General features: G+C 39.4%; 2 protein-coding genes across 3 annotated transcripts in view; one reads left to right on the forward strand and one right to left on the reverse strand.

Annotated features, from left to right (window-relative positions):
- The window catches only part of nnt (nicotinamide nucleotide transhydrogenase), a 37,867-nt gene extending 35,205 nt beyond the window's left edge, over positions 1 to 2,662 (reverse strand). Inside the window, exons 1-2 of one of the 2 annotated variants that reach the window (XM_003444326.5) lie at positions 2,538 to 2,662; positions 353 to 572 (exon numbers count right to left, since the gene is read on the reverse strand). In XM_003444326.5, coding sequence (XP_003444374.1) covers positions 353 to 506 — 154 coding nt within the window. In that variant the 5' untranslated portion in view covers positions 507 to 572; positions 2,538 to 2,662. Of the gene's footprint in view, positions 1 to 352; positions 573 to 2,147; positions 2,245 to 2,537 lie in introns of those variants that run through there. The other variant, XM_025908942.1, reaches the window with a different exon arrangement.
- Positions 2,663 to 6,151: 3,489 nt separating this feature from the next.
- ccdc80l2 (coiled-coil domain containing 80 like 2) lies at positions 6,152 to 16,089 on the forward strand. The gene is made up of 12 exons (XM_005451320.4): positions 6,152 to 6,820; positions 6,892 to 6,980; positions 7,116 to 7,289; positions 7,445 to 7,596; positions 9,668 to 9,967; positions 10,153 to 10,393; positions 10,516 to 10,672; positions 12,769 to 12,905; positions 13,350 to 13,501; positions 13,950 to 14,053; positions 14,414 to 14,494; positions 15,535 to 16,089. Exons 1-12 carry the CDS (start codon positions 6,541 to 6,543, stop codon positions 15,867 to 15,869), a joined length of 2,202 nt encoding a protein of 733 aa, XP_005451377.1. The 5' UTR covers positions 6,152 to 6,540; the 3' UTR covers positions 15,870 to 16,089.
- The last annotated feature ends 1,083 nt before the right edge of the window (positions 16,090 to 17,172 follow it).

Genomic DNA, 17,172 nt, shown 5'->3' on the forward strand with positions numbered 1-17,172 from the left:
AAACCCAGCCTGCTATCCAAGAATGACCTATCATGCATAACTGTGAATTTCATAGCATTATTCTTATATAGGAACATTAGGTCACAAAAGCTTACAGCTAGCAATAAAACACTGTTCCAGGCCTGGGTCACCTTGCCCATTTTATGGATTACGAAGACAGTCAATAAACACGTGTGAGTGTACAAATATTTTCTGAGTTACTTTAAACACAGTCCTGTTGTCTTTGCAGTAATCAAGCCTCTAAATGCAATGCTCTAAGTAGTTCTACGTCCCTTAAAACAAAGAGTCAAACCTCACTGATTGTAGCAATAATGATTCTTTAACTTATGTTCCTCACTGTGCAGCGCCTTACCTGGACTAGCACATCGCCCGAGAGCTTGATGGGTCCTAAAAAACCGCAGGCATGTAGACTTGATGGTACGGCCACTCTGCAGCTTTACAGCAGAAACCCCGCTGAACACAGGCGCTGAGCAGCTGGCCGCCACAACTCGGAGGAGGCTCGCCATGGTGCACGCACACACACCTGACACTCACACTGCAGGAGGAGCTATAGAGGACAGACAACAGCCCTCCTGGGGAGGAGACGTGAAAAGACAGAGAGGGGAGGGTGGTTAGAGGTTAAGAAGAGCTGCAGGATGAAACTATGTTGAAGTGAGAAGAAAAAATAAGCATATTGGATATTTTTCCCATCCCAGAATTAGAATCTAACTACACACACGTCAAATCCTTTGACAGAAAACTGTCCTTCCCTGTTCCCTTGCACTTCAAGGACATGCAAGTGACCTTTGTTTATGCAACAGGTCACATAGCTGCGCTAAAATTCAATACCTTATTATGAGTGTGTCGTTTGATCGCATATCAACCTAAGCCACGGAGCACTACAATCACTTATTTTAATTGCAGCACACCAAATGATTCAAAGGCAGTAAACAGCATGTGTGGCGAAGTGTGTTTGCTTTAAAAGAAGATAATATGACTGGGATAAACTAGGAGAGGAGGCTGGTGCAGAAGGATTCAACTAGACTGGACTGGCTACAAGTTCTACTCTGCCACTTTTTATGCCTTGAGTAAAGGTTAAAAACATGCATCAATCATTAGTGCAGAGAGTGGAGATCAAAGGACTCAATTAACTGATTAGTGACTAGAGGAAAAAAATAATCCTGTTTATTTCAATTAATTTGTCAAGCAAAAAAAATAATCAGCTTTTCTAGTGGAAAATAGAGTTACTCTGTAAACTGCATTTAATACTATTAATTAAGCTGTCTGTAATTTCTTTGTAAACAGTCTAAAGAGTTAATAATAATTAATGTCTTAGTACACAAAAAACACAAGTGATAAATTAAAAAAAAACAGCAATCAATACATCATTAAATCTAAACAGAGTCATACAATCATGGTGTAGGCACAGTAATGAATATGCTTGTAAACATTTTAAATTAAGTTACTTATTGTTATTTTATTAGTGAATTAAGCTCTCAATCTAGAGTTAAACAGCAGTCAAAATGTAACAGGCCCCTATGTACAACAACATTCAAAAACTACCCAAGAAAACAAAACTTTACAACTTCATAAACAAAAAGCAGTCATTTGATGTTTACTGATAATTAAGAAGCTCATTAACAATGGGATCTCTCAGTTTACAGGCTTGGATGTGCATACACTGTTTGGATATTTCGTGTTACTTTTTAAGTAATATTGTTATCATTATTATTATGAATGTTTGCAGGCATTCAGCTGGAGCACAAAAGTTGAGCAATCCTCATTAAACCGAAGTTAAACAGGCCTGAATGAAACGTGGCAACATAAACGCAAAAATAGCTGCTTTAATAAATAAACAACAACACAAATAAAGGTCGATAAAAGTTAATTATCAATAATTTAAAGGCAGTAGTTGAGGTTTTGTTTTAAAAAAAAAAAAAATCTGTAACTACCACGTCATTGAGTTTCAGCTAACATGCAGCTAACAGTTAGCTAAAGATACATAAAGATAACCAACATCATCATCATCATCATCATCAAGCTGCTTGGGTTTGCTGCTTTGTGTTCAATGTCCTAGCTTAACCCGCGCTGTCTGAGAGCACCGTTAACCTTTCCACCACCTCGTGAGTCACCAGTAAAACAAACCCACATATCAATGGCTTCCTTACAATAACAACAACACAGCGGTGTCATTCAAAGAATCTGGAGCATAAAAGCTGGTGCATTAAACACATTTCAGGCGGGCCAGCTCTCACACAGCTTCCCCTGCGAATCAAAAGACAACACGGTCACAATCCAGGCGGGCAGCTCGCTTCTCTTTTTGTCTATATCCGTGACAAAATATATAACGGGAAGGGGGGGATGGCGGGGGTAAGGAAGCTAACCTGAGCTAACATAAAGCGCGCTAGCTTGCATACAAAGTCAGATGGTTCTGATTCATACATGTAGGCGACGTGTGAGTCAAAAAGGCACTCTGCACACTCGCAGAAATGCAAACCGAAACAAATGCATGGTGGAAATCGAGAGCGGAGAGGTTAACGATTGATAACTCGACTGACCTTTGAAGACAGTCCCCGGCTCTGTGCAGCACAGGCGAACTTTGCGACGACCCGGAAGGAGTGAGGAGAAGCGGCCGGCACAGAGACGTGATTGGACCGCGGGAGATGCGTCAGAGGATATCAGACGGCGCATGATGCGCTGTCACTGTCAGTGCCCTTTCTCAATTGTCTTTGTCTTGTCAACGTTTCCTTTTATACTTTCTGATAACATTTCCACATATTAAATGTCATCAGATTTACCGAAAACAGCCTTAATTCACACCAAAGATATTTTGAAGTCTGAAGACAAAAAAGATCATGTAGAAAAAATGCAAATGAACAAGTATATAAAAGACTAATGAGCGCATTTCTCTAATGTACCTGAAAAATGGATAAAAAAAACGTTGAAGGTGCAACTCTGCATGGCCCCACTGAGGCGCGCTCTATTACAGTTTACTAAATCTGAGGCTCCGCTTGGGTCATAGAGTGTACTGTACTGTTCATGTGTTGCTATTCGCATTTGCTTTCACTTCATGGATAAAGCAGCCCTCAGCCAAATACTCTCGTTTTTTGTGTGTGTGTGTGTGTTCCTGCACAGTGTGTGTTCCAAAGTAGCACTGAGCCAAAGAAATAGGCTATTGCCAGCTGTGTTACATTAATGCATACTCAGTGCTGTGCAAAAGTATATACCCCTTCCTTTCTGCAAAAGAAAAGCTCGAAGAGAGCGGATATTTTTTCAAAGCACTGAAAAATGCAATGTATCAGGAGAAGCCCCAACTACATTTGGAGTAAACATTACAAAATTCGCTTTTGCATGGGTCTACAGATGCTTACTTGGGGACCTGGATTTAAAAAAAAATACTTTGGGCCAACTTTCAGGGCTGAGACTTGCACTGAGGTTAATTTAATTGTGTACAATTCATGTGCATATTAATATGTGCACATATAAGAGTCTCACATAGTCAGAAAGCCAGCTATGCACTTTGCATACTTGGCATGTCCACTGTTAATAACTAGGATGTTCTTGCTTTGAGGTGACCCTCCCTGTGGCCCTATTAGGCATCATATAAGCAAAACAAAGACGTCACGGATGTCACAAAGGTAGAAATTTGACACGGAGGTCCAATTTATAGGATTTGGTCAATATTAGTGAGGGTTTTTTTTAAAGGTGTTTACGTTGAGTTGTTTATCTTTTCAGTAACCTTAGCTGACAATGTTTTTCACAATCCAGACTCGAAAATACTATTCTATTCAGATTAGAGCAAGTTTTTTGTGGCAGGTCAGTTATCTCATTTTACTATGCATACAAATATATTTGTACAAATTTACATCTTACATCTTTTCTGCATGATTATGATTTGGACACTGATGTTACAGGTGTCCTCCGCCTTGTGATGTCATCATGTTTGACCTCATACTGACCTGAGGCTGTGGTGCATTTGATTGTGTTAGCATGTCATTGTAAGCTTACATATAAAATTCTAAACTCAACACCTGGGCTTCATTTGGTATGATGGAGACTGCACAGCTGTATGAAATTCAGCGTTCTCATGTAAAGTGTAATATGAATGGTGCTGTGAAGTCAGCGGAAGGAGGCTTTCACTCTGTTAATCTTGGTCTTAACCCAAAGATATCTTATCATGGTAAATGTAAGCTGGTACGTGGTCTGAAATGAAACCTGACATCATCATTGTCTCTTAAATGATGTATTTCTTTTGAAAAAACACATTTTTTTGCTGACGGAAAGGTAAATTCTTACTGTTTTTACCTTTTAACTGTGTATCTTTATTAGTGGAAAAACAAAGGTTTACAAAAGCTGACACACAACCTGTATTGACACTCAAACAACAAGATAGCAGCTTCTTTATGTGTCTTTGTTTATGCTATTCTGAGCTTCTTTTCTTTCACATTCATTCACTTAAAGCACAGCACATGTAAAGAGAACAAATCCTCTATTTCTCACACAGAGTGATCATCTGGTTCTCTTTATCAAGACCACAGAGCGGGATGCATTGTGGCTGCACCTGGTCCTCATTGTATTTCATCTCACCCTCCAGACAGCTCTTCTAATTGCACTGACAGCCTGCATTCTTCCATTGTCTTTATTTTGTCTCTATTCTCACTAAATTTAATTTTTGAGGTCAAGAAACATGTGCAAGAATATTTAGGAATGTCATAACTCTTCAAAGCATGTGTTTTTCAGTCATGTCCATCGGACAAAAATTCTACCTGTTGCACTTCCTCGCTATGTGCAGTAGATTCACTAATAATTAGTTATAAATGAAATTACATATAAAATACTAACAATGTGCAGTTTTCATAGTTATGTGGATACTTTATTTATATAATACAAAAAAATGCATTTGATTTATCTTAGTTTCATATTATAAGCATGTACAAAACATGAAATATTTGCTTGTTTTATAGAATAAGGGCAATAATTCTAGAGTAAACCATTTATAGTCATTAGCCATTTTATTAGGGAAACCTGTTCGACCTCTTTTAATGCAAATATCTAATCAGCCAATCACATCACATGGTCATCACTGTATTTAGGCAACAGAAGACTGGAAAGACTACCTGTTCTGATGAGGCTCCATTTCTACTACAACATTCATATGGTAGGATCTGAATCTGCCATAAACAGCATGAAAATCATGGCTCCACCCTGTCATTTTAGCCTGTTGGTCATGTAATGGCATGCCAGTCATGTCAATATGGACCAAAAAACTCCAACACCTTGTTGAATCTACACCACAAAAAAATTAAAAGGTGTTTAACCCAGTAGTAGCAATGTTGACCTAATAAACAGTGCCCAGTAAGTGAACATAACAATAATTACTAAGATCACTACCAAGAATGCTCTAAATATTCTGCAAAACAGGATTTCTGTCACTATTTCGGTGATTATGTTTGCATTTGAAGAGATCTGGGGGTTTATAGGTTCAAATTGCAGATATTTCAAGTCAGATTTGTAGGTTTTAATGAGAGGGTGGAGGTTGTAAGCTATCTAGCTTTGTCATTTTTAAGCTTTGTGAAGTCGGAGAAAGATGAGTGCTTTTACCTGACAGAAGGCTATCGCCCCGTGAGGACATTTGTCTCAGATTGACAATTTTGAACTGGTGTGACCTTTTCTAGACATCGGCATCTGCAGTGTGGTCTCAGTTATTTATGGTAATTGCCATTTCCCATCACTTAAAAGCTTTGACTCTCCTGAACAAATGGCTTTGGTCTGAACTGCCTGAACTTCCCAAAGTTCATGACCTTCACTGTCCTTGCCCTTTTCCTGGGAAAACCCCATCTCTTGCAAATCATGTGTGCAGTGACAAAGTTTGTGATTAAAAATTCATCCTTTCGTCTGACAGATAGTGACATATGTGTAAATCAAACATGCTGAATACAATGAAATTTCATCTGGTGAAGAGATTTAAACCAAAGACAATGTGTGGCACCAATTATGCAACAATGACTATTTTTTGAGGGGTGTGTGTGTGTAATAGTACGGTAGTGTGTGGGACAGAGAGGGGGAGAGAGTTTTCTGGGAGAAAATGCTTTGAAGTTGCAGAAAATTCCAGGAGTTTCCTGTTAAAGGGTCTGGGGTTTAATTCGATCCAGGAGTGTGTGTCTGTGTGTAAGGAGAGGAGTGTCTCTCGAGTTAGTTTCTCTGCTGCTGAGAGGCGTTAACACCACGATAGTCTTTGCTTTTCCCTTTCCTTTACAGATTCCAGGTTGGATCCACCTGTTTTTCACCATAAAGCCTTCAGTGAGGTGTTGAACTGGGATTCGAGCTATTGTTTTATTAACTGGATACTTTTTTTCCCCCTTTTTTTTAAAATAACTGCACATCACTTCTAAACAAGTGGCAAATCCTTCTAGTCTGTTTCAGACGCAACACTGCTGACTAAGACCTAGCGGTGGTGAAAGCAACACTGCACATATGTATTTTTACTTCAGATGAGGATTTATGAGCTGCTAAGCAGTTCCAGCTGATCGCCAGACCAATTTATTTGCAACATCAGTGAGGATGTCTCAGTTTTTTACCTCACGCTATCTGTTGCTGATTGCCGCTTTGTGGAGCCTCAACAGCCTGGGTTTGCTGGCTGCATGGCAGGGCTTCGGTGACGGCAAGCCAAAGGAGCTGTTGGACCCAAATGTACGAGACTGGGGAGACTACTCAGACCTTCCTCCAGGAATTGAACATGGATTAGGGCTGGAGGAAAGCAGAGAAGATGGATATAACAGAAAAGTTGGCGAGTCATCATCAAGCTTGGCTCCAGAGATGGATTTCCTGGCTGACTTTGCAGGTAAGAGGAATTAATTGGCCAGCAGATGTTCCTGTTCTTATGTCCCTACAGCCACTCATTTTCCCCTGCAGGTAAAAAGCGTCTGTGGGTGATAACAGCTCCATCCCACAGTGACCAATATCTTCGTATGATGGAGAAACAGCTAGAAGAAATGGAGCAGGTACTTCTCTGCAATTTATTCTGATATATACACATTATTTACTCTTTTTTTCAGATTTTTAAAAATTAAAACTAGCTGCTTAACCATCAATTTTTACTTGTTTTATTTTTTTGTTTCTTTCTCTGCCTTACTCAGAAAGGCCTGAACTGCCATTTAGCAGAAAGAGACACGTACATTGTTACTATCATTCAGAATGCTATGATGGAGGGACGGATCCAGAAAACAACGTTTCAAGGAGATGCCACAGTCGAGAACCTGGACCCCGACACGGTTACCAAACTGCTGCACTACCTGGAGCTTACCAGCCAAGTAACCAGTGTGCCATAAACTGTGTGATTCATTTCAAACTCTTGGCAACATATAAAAAAGTTATTGCCTTTTTAATTCTTTTTTAAACTGAAATGCTTCTTGGTGGTTTAGTAGTTGATGTGCTTCTGATTTGTGTTGAACACCAATCATGTCAGGAGCAAAAGTTCAGCATGCTGGTTATAAAGAAGAACCTACGGGTCAGCGAGCGCTTCCCTTATCCGGTCCGTGTCGAGGCCGTTTTGGAGGTCATCGATCAGTTCCCCATGAGGAAGCTGGAGAAGATGACCAGAAAAGGATCTCACCTCAGGTTTCACTACCTTACTTTTACTTTTATGTGATGAGTAATTTTAAAAGTCCTACATAAAATTAAACAGGTTGCTTTTTATAGGAAGGACAACCTTAATTTAAAAAAAATTAGAAAACTGCAAATGACCTGCCTAATTAACTGTTTAGCTGTTGCTATGTTAGTAATGGTAAACTTGATGGTTTATCTTGATATACATTTAGAAATACTAAAATTAACAACCACTGGATCGTTGGCTGTGGAATTTTGTCAGCAATTTATAAAGAAAATTGCCGCAGCAGTTTGGTGCAATCATTCATTATCAACTCATGATCGGCTATGATGATTTTCGGGTTCTCTTGATTTGATACCACTACCAGGTTTGGTTTTAATTTCTGATCTGAAGAAACAGCTCTCATCCCTGGGGTGCCAAATGCTGTTTTGCCAGGGCCACTTGCATCAGTTCTGTGACGCACCTATCAATGGTGAGAAGGGTCTCACTTCCACCTCACATTGGGCTTTTTTTTTTACCATCCAAGATGAGATTCAAGATGAGATTGACAACTTGTTTAAGAGCAACCTCAGTTCTAAACTTAACAAGTAGTTTATGGTGCCCAAATCTAACCAAGAAGTGTAAAAGTGGAAGTAAAACGCAAGTGATAACAAAAAAAGTCGTCACGTGCAAAGGAGGCAAAAGAAAGTGCAAGCAAAGCTCCCAGATGGGAAACATGGTGCAGTTTCCTTGCTGAGAAACCAGTGAGTTAAGCTACCAACTTCAGACAGTCTGCTTCCTTTTCAGCTGTACACCGTGAAATGTGTATCCTGCTTAGCATCAATAATTCGTTTTTTTCCACTTACCCAGTTCAGGGTCATAGAGGTCTGAAGCCTATCCCAGCTGTCATGGAGTGACAGCCAGGATATAACCTGGACATGTTGCCAGTATATTGCAGGGCTAACAGAGAGAGTCAGACAACAATTTACTGTGACTTGCACACCTATGTTCAAGTCGACATCATAAATTAAATTAATGTAATAATTCTGAGCTTTGAGAGGAAGCTACCAGGACAAAACCAATGCAGGTATGAGGACAGCATGCAAGCTTCACACAGAAAGGCCCAGCTGGCTGGGACCTCCTGCTAACTACTCCATTGCATCACTGTGCTACCACTTAACATCATAGATTATTGTCTTTAGATAAAGTATCCTAATTGTAATCACATTACATTAACCAAGCCTCCTATTATAGAGCAGTTTCATTAATGAGAGAATAATAACATGCAGTATCAGCTTCTCTGATTTTTTGCTAATGTGTCAGAAAGTTTGCCAAAAATTCCTAGAGAGGCTCCTGCAGTGAATTCAGAAACAATAAGTACAGAAGAGTCACAAAATGTGCAAGGATATTTGTACCCAGTGCAAAACACCAATTATATACAAGAGTTTCAGAGATCTTTAGACCATTATGTGGCGTACGCACACAAATAAGACTAGCAGTTACAGAGACTGAGTAACAGTTGTCCTCCTTCTACCTGGAGGCTGCTGAGTAGTTGATGCAGGTAAAGAAAAGTCTCATTAGTTCATCCGGTCACTTAAGTGTATGACCGCTCAGAGCCTTGCATTCACCGTCTGATGATGAAATTGACGTCACTCAGATCAGAGTAGTCTCTAGCAGACTCAAGAACACAGAAACTATAACTCACCTATAAGCAGTTGGGCACTAGTTTAAGTCAAACTCACGTCTGAGAGACTGAAGTAACTACCAATGGGAATGAAGGATACTACGGACTGGGACTGATAAGGTTGGAAAATATGCAAGACTAATCTACACAACCAGAATATAGAATGTCAAATGCAGCGACTGACAAAGCGATGGGGAACAAGTGAAGCGATTCATTGGTGAACAGGACGTTATTCCATGGGCAGTATCTGCTCACCAGACTTCCTGCTAAAAAACTCCCCCTCATTTTTTTTTCTTACAATGACTGACAGTTATGTTCATGAGTTTAAAAAAAAAGATGATTAAAAACAGATAAAGATTTCATAGTTTTCCAAGTGAACACACATGTGAATTTTTTTTGTTTTCTATGCCATGTTTTAGATGTAAAACCACCAAAAAGAAGATTGTGAAAAAAAGAAAAAAGATGACACTTAGTCCTCAGAGGAGAGGAAATGTGACTTCTGTGGTGGCATTACAAAGAAGACCAGCTTTGGACAAAAAAGCTGCTCTAAGGAGTAAGATCCGGGATATACTGAGTGGCCGGTCGAGGTTTGTAATTCGTAAGCCGTCTACAATGAGAAAGCCTTCGAGCAACAATGATCCCATCAAAGTACAGGAGAAAACAAGGGTGACCAGTCCTCCACCTGTTTCAAGGAGCAATGAGGAAGTAAAGAAAAACAGGTGATGTCTTTTTAAGCTTGTATGTCTTGTGAGACTTTGAAACAGAGTGAAGAGTACGCCATCGAATGTTTTGATTTGTGTTCACATCTGGTATTTCTTGCCTCCTCTTCTGCTTACAGCATATAAATACTGTTTTTAGTGCTGGATGGACATCAAAGTGACTTTTTTCATATATTGTATTGCAGCACTCATGCATCTGTGGAAGAAGGAAAGAAGAGAAATGTAGAGAAAAATAATGGCGATAAAACTGAGCAGAGTGGAAAGGAGAACAAAAAGGAAAAAGAGAGGTCTAAGAAAAAAGGCAGAGGGAAAAAAGGAAAGAAAAGAAAAGGAAGGGGGAAAAAGTCCAACAGAGAGGCAAGTGAGAAGGATAAAACAGCGCTGAAGGAGTTTTTGGACAGTTTAAAGGGGACAAGACGGTTGATGGTAAGACCTTTTGTCTAATCGTTGCACTTCTCTTTGCCTCCAGATTGTTAATGAATTTAAATCATGCATTTTCACGGCTGTACCTGAACCAATATTCATGTTTTTGTGTTGCCTCATACAAGGTGATCTCAACACCCAAAAGAGAGGCAACACTGTACATCCAGCAGACTGAGGAGAATGAGAAGTATCGCTGTGAACTCGCTATGAGGAAGATCACAGTGGCGACCATTATTGGACAGGGAAGTGATGGCACACTTATACTTCAGCACTACCACCTAGGTAGGAAGGGTTTTTACCCTTTTTTTTTGACGTCCGTGTGACGTTGCCAGTTATATATTTGCATTTCAGCATTTGTTTAGGTTCTCTTCATGAATGCTTTTAAAACTACAAATCCTCTCAGGGTTCACTGACCCAACACACATTTGGTTTTGTTTTGTCTTTTGCTAACATGCAACTAAAGGCAAATATGGTGCTTCCATAAACTGAACAGTAACAAAATAGTGCATGCGTAAGGTGTTGACCTATTGCCAGCTATTTTAGCGTGCTAAAAATAGCTAACGGTAAAATACACAGACTGTTTATAAGCCTTAAGGTTGTTAGTAAAGAGATAGCCATCTTGGTATACGCCTTATGTGTGTACAGACATAGATTATCAATTAATTAAATTTAACCTTTGGTCTGAAGTCTATTTTTACACACACTCGCACTGCGCATGATTGTCATAGTCATTCTGATATTTCAGTTTTTTGTTTTTTTGTTTTCAATTATTGAGGGTGACAGTTGGGGTCTTCTTCCACATCTTGGCAAAGTGATAACACATCTGAATGACACGTACTTAAAGTCATTTAAGTTAATTATCTTGGAATCTGCAGTTGTTTGGAAATGGCTCCAAGAATTCTTCCCAATTTAAGTCTCCAGTTGTCTTTCTTTGATCTTGACTGAGTTCGTTCTGAATATTGGTCAATCCAGTTAGTGGCATCAAACAAATCCTTTTTATTCTGAAAAAAGAAAAACTACTAGTTGTAGTCAACCAAGAACCTAATATATTAGCCTAATCCAGACAAGGCTAATATTGTCTGGGACCTTCAGCACCAGTTTCGCTGAAACGCCTCAGCTGCCATGACATTCATGGCCATGATGAATGTATGTAAACTTTTGACCACAATTGTTTGTGGACTTGCTTTTGAAGAACTGTTGTTTCGAGCCTTGAATTTATATTTTAGCCTAACTCCCATATGTCACCATATTGGTACATCATTTATTGAACTTCAGAGGGACATAAATTATCCCTCAGTCACATAGGCCTAGAGATGTGCCATAGCAACCTCCCGTCCTCTGGGAAAAAATGTGTATTCCATGAATGGGTCGAGAGTGGTTGCTAGAAGTTGTACAGAGGGGGCTAAAACTAAAACCTCCTTGTGATCACTGTGATTGCTAGTAGAGTTGCTGCAGTGACAACATCTTCAATGCAAACTGTTATCAACCAAAGGAATCATAAGGAGAGTTTTGGTGCAGGACCATATTCCTCTTTGCCACCAACGTCACCAAGCGATTGCAACCACTTGCCAACCAGTCAGGGAATATATATGTTTCCCCAGGAAAAATATATATGCCAGAGGGTCACCGTCAATCTCTAGACCTGCAGGACTGAATATTTAAACATGCATTAATTGATTAGAGAATGCACATTTTTATCTGGAGACTGGTCTGTAGACCTGTGTGAGCGGGGGGCCTTACTGAACCAAATTTAATGCTAGCCTAATCCAGTCAATGTACGTTGAGACATTTAACTCAAAACTACAAAGTTCAGCCTCAGTATGACGCTGAATACAACATCGAGAGCACAACAAAGTCAGTGGAATTCATCATCAGGGAACTAACCCATACAACACAGTTCCCATCAGCCATAAAAAAAGCAGATAGTATCTAATAAAGCATATAACAATACACAATAATAAAGTGAAGTGGTTTAGTCAGAATAACATAAACAGCTCAGGTGTACTGCTAAGCAAAACGTCCAGAGTAGTAGGTAGTAGTTCTCTGAACCGGGAAGTAACAGTTTAATTTTGCACTGCAGTATGTAGTAAATGTTTAGTTTAATTCTCTCACATGCTACACTGTGATACTGCAGTAGTTACATTTTAACAGTTAACACACCCTTTCCACAAGAGGACTTGGTGAAAATACACAGCCAAACAAAAGCCCTGTGTACTTACTGTCTTCAAACAACGTTCAGAGACACTGATTTAACACTGTGGGATTTAGTGGTTATAATTACTGTTTTTGTTGCATGCATTGTAACGTGTACATGGTATTTTCTCTAACATCTGTGTGTGCACACATTGATTTATATGCTTTATATGTGTGTGCTTCAGATTCAGAGCCTCCACTCAGTGGCCAAGCAGAGCATTTCTTGGATTTAGGGGCCATCTCTCTGCTGAGAGCAGAGCTCGGCCTGTCATCGCCCGACCTCTTTTCAATGACTGTCACTGATTATGACATCAAGGCCAATGTAAGAAAATCTCACCTGAGCTTTCCAAGTTTGGTCTTTTCCTGCTTATTTGGCTTTCTGATAGCAGATAAGTTTAGAGATTAAAAGGACAACACACTCATATTTCAAATTTGCAATATTTGAACTTCAAGTAACCCATCGAGGAACCCATTATTTAACCAGGCAAAGATGGAACTTTGATGTTCATAGCGACAAATACTTCTGGCGCTACTTCACCTACTTCCAGGGTGTATGGAGAAGACGAAGACTCCAGCAACACTTAAAGTAATCTGGAACAACTTTATTAAGTGACCAAGTGTAATAACTTTGACGTTCACCAAATAAGAAAACAATTTTAAATAATCCAGTTATATCACAATACACTTTCCTTGTTGTTTAGCTGCTTATGTATGCCCATAAAGACTTCAGATGTAATCCCTAACCTGCTCTGATCCTTCCCCCCAGAGAGTCTTTGAGGCTCCGCCATCAAGCCAGGCTTTGTTTGACTACATTGACAACTTTCCCTCGAGGCACCGAGAAAAAGAGAAGGGAAGAAAGAATCCACCAGCCTGCTCTAAAGACATGGGACAGCCTGTAGTAGAAAACTCACTGCTCAGGTAATATAATTAATCTGTTTTTATTGCAGTGAGCACCATCCAGTAAGAACAAAACAAGCTCAAAATAAATTTGAAGATTGCGGTTAACAGCGTCAGCATATTTTAATCCCTCCATCACCTTAAATGATCAGCAGTGAAAAAAACCACGTGGTGACAGCGACCATTTTTTAGTGGAGCGTGGTTCTCTGAAGCTTTCACAGTCCAGTCTCCTATCTTTATCTTAAATCATGTAATTATTCTCATATTCGTCTTTATTGCTTCCTGTGTAAGTTTATTTTTGTTTCTATTTGATCAACACAAATCATGATATAAAGTGTAGCATAATTCAAATTTAGAAACTGAGTAAAAGTATGATTGAATCTATGGTCTTCCATTTTATAGAAGGTGGTCTAATGACTGAATGAAACTGACAGGCATCCAAGTTTAAATCTATATTTTTCATTTCTAGGTTCATGTCTAAAAGGAGACTGCTGCTCATCTCTGCTCCCTCTGAGGATGACTATTTGTTTCAGCAGCAGCTCTCTGCTGTCAGAGGACAGGAATGTCCCCTGGGTACGTTTTTTAAAAGACCTGTGGTAACAAGGAAGTGTTACCAAGTCAGACATGGTTGTGAAATTTGAACCTGAAAAAGCATACCATTAAACAAAACTGTACGGATCATGACAGAATCAAACAATGAATATTATAATATGAAATTAGTGTATTAAAAATGTTATGCATTTATAAAATTGTGCGGTAAGAGAGCCATATTATTTGAAATATATAACCATAGCTAGACAGGCACTTAGCTGAACAGGTTCATCGACACAAACGCATTTCTTTGTCTTTATAAAAAAGGATCGTTTTGATTATCTGTGCTGAATGACTCCCTTTTAATGAGTCTAAATGTACCTTCTGTTGTGTTTTTCTCAGGTATTCGTCACTTTGCCGTACTAAAGCTGATAGGAACGGAAGGAAAAGCATCAGGAACTGTTGAGTTATTTCCCTTAAATGGTACGTCATGGCAATGTGGTGCATTCCAGATGTATGGGACAGTAATGGAGCATACAAGTTTGAAATCATTAGTAATAATGTATATTTTAAGGTAGGTAGTTCAATAAACATTTTGGTTTAAGAGCAGATTCTTTGTAAGAAAAAAAAAAAGATGGATGTGGTTTGCATGATCTCACCTGTTTTGTGGACTCCAAAAGGCTACATCTGTCAACCAAAGGAAGCGTGTAGCTGAGGAAGACACATTCAGTATTTATATTCTGTCATGCTGTCACTACTGCTAACCTTTTGCCACATATAGATATGTGGTTCGGCCTGCACAGTGATGCAGTTGGCAGGTGTAGTTTGGCAGAGAGAAAACTGTTTCTACATCAGTGGTGGGAAACTCCAGGCCTCAAGTGCTGGTGTCCTGCAGGTTTTAGATCTCACCCTGGGTCAACAGACCTGAATCAAATGATTAGTTCATTACCAGCCTCTGGAGAACTTCAAAACATGTTTAGGAGGCAGTTTAGGCATTTAAATCAGCTGTGTTGGATCAAGGACACATCTAAAACCTGCAGGACACCGGCCCTTGAGACCTGGCGTTCCCCACCCCTGTTCTACTGACTGGTATCTTCATTATAGCAAAGAGATCTACACAGCTGATATCTTCAAAACGGGGTAACTTACACCAAAAATGATCCCAATGGATAAATAGCAATACATGCTGCACAAAAACAACTGACTCATTTTTGTATACAAAAAAAAATCAATGTCAGCACAGATGACACAAAGGGGAAATTTAGCTGCAAAGCACGAAACAGTTTCTGTTCCAGGTAGTAAAAGGTTTATTTTGGCTGTAAAGTCGAGCATTTTAACATGGAAGTATATGGGACCTAGAGGAAATGCTTTTGAAAGTTTTGTTTTGCCTGTGGTTTTAAGGTTGAGCTGTCATAAGATTTTATCTAATCTGAACGAATCTGGGTTATCCTAGTTTTCGTTTCTTTCGCCTTTCACTGTTTTGTGTAATTTAAATGACTTCCATTCTGTCATCCTTCCCCCAGGTCGCAGTCAGACTGAGGTTGAGTCGTTGACGCCTGACATGGTCAACAATATAAGAGAACAGCTAAAGATCAATAAGGACTATTTCAGCATGGTGGTTGTGGGAAAGGATGGTGACACCAAAACATGGTTTCCATCACCTACGTGGTCCCTGGATAACATCTACGACCTGGTGGACTCTATGGAGCTCCGCCTCCAGGAGGAGAAGCTGCAGAAGAGGCTGGGGATTCACTGCCAGGAGGACAGAGGAAGAGGAGGCAACGAGCGGGAACACTCCCACGGATACAATGAAGAGAGGGCAGAGAAGATGCACTCCTACAGCCAATCGGAGGAATAATGACGAAAAAGGAGGAAGAAGCGATTACCTACCTAAAATTTTTAATATGAAACAGAAAGAGTATCAACACGTGGATTTGACTTGAGCCAATGATTAAACAAAGACCTCAAAACTGGACTCATAAGAATCAATAAAGTCAATGTATAGATGTTGATCTGCTGGATCTTACAATAGTAAGGTGGATATTTTACAAGAAATAAAATACATTTGAAAAAATAAGCAGACAACAATGGCGTGGTCTCGTTCAAGCATTTCAACTGCCCTTTAAAAGAGCTGTTTTCTCTGACTTCATATGTAAAAAGGGAAGAAAGTAATTTCAAGACAGAGCAGACTGTGCTTTTTACTAACATGTCTGTCTAGACCTTTCAAACACATCCACTGTGCAAGTACAAAAAAGGAAAGGTTCCCTACTGAAATATGCATAACATAGAGGTTTATACATCACAAAAGAAAACAGAAAAGAAAGTAAAAGCTTTAAAAATGAGGAATCCTGATAATCAGTTGATGCTAAAGGTAGTAACACATAATATAACAGATGTGAAGAATAGTGGGTTGTAACATAGCTATGATGTGTAACAGAAGGTGAATGTACAATAAGTTGAACAATAAATCTAATCAAAACATGGTACAATATAGCAAAGCAAAAAAAGCGAAAAGAAAAACACATCCATCACATAACCGGCTCTAAATTCAGCTCTCGCCTTCACCTCAAAATATGAATTATAAGTAAGAAGAAGAAGAAGAATGAAGGTTGAAGTCAGACAGAAAGTCACTTTAAACTGTCTCTGTGTCAAATTTGCATGCTGGCATAATGTGCCTCGCAAATTCCAAGGAAAAGGAAGCCAGGTCGATTAGATACCTTTGAGAGAAACCCAAATAATCCCTTTGAGCTTCCGCTGACCCCACTGACCACCAACCGGACCAGTTGGTGCGAAAAGAAACAACAGACAAACACAGCAGGTTGGTCAGGCCTGTAACCACAAATACAGAGCATGTCAAACACAGTAGAGGAAGGAGGACAGAGAAGAAAAGGAACAAGCAAATTACAAAACATGAAAGGATGCAACAAAATATGTGTAGCCATCATTAAAAATACTGTCTGTCCAGATTTTACAGCTTGTTCTGATTCCTGGTACAAATTCTATGTTGCATGGATTTGTTTTATTTGTTACTACAAAATAATATAGAAAATGCCATACTGGTGTCCACTAGGGGGTTGCTTAGCTCTGTTTAGGGTTAATGAGGTTGAACTGGTGGAGTTACTCAACTTTCACAGAAAGCCTGTGTTGACACTTGTATTTTC

Source organism: Oreochromis niloticus, linkage group LG7 (genome assembly GCF_001858045.2).
Source record: "Oreochromis niloticus isolate F11D_XX linkage group LG7, O_niloticus_UMD_NMBU, whole genome shotgun sequence".
In the NCBI taxonomy this organism is placed as follows: Eukaryota; Metazoa; Chordata; class Actinopteri; order Cichliformes; family Cichlidae; genus Oreochromis; species Oreochromis niloticus.

Excerpts from the sequence above, each read along its gene's own strand:
- ccdc80l2 (XM_005451320.4), top strand. The coding sequence starts at position 6,541 with ATGTCTCAGTTTTTTACCTCACGCTATCTGTTGCTGATTGCCGCTTTG. Across the intron at positions 7,597-9,667 it reads AGAAAAGGATCTCACCTCAG|ATGTAAAACCACCAAAAAGA; the intron begins GTTTCACTACCT and ends GCCATGTTTTAG. Across the intron at positions 14,054-14,413 it reads AGGACAGGAATGTCCCCTGG|GTATTCGTCACTTTGCCGTA; the intron begins GTACGTTTTTTA and ends TGTTTTTCTCAG.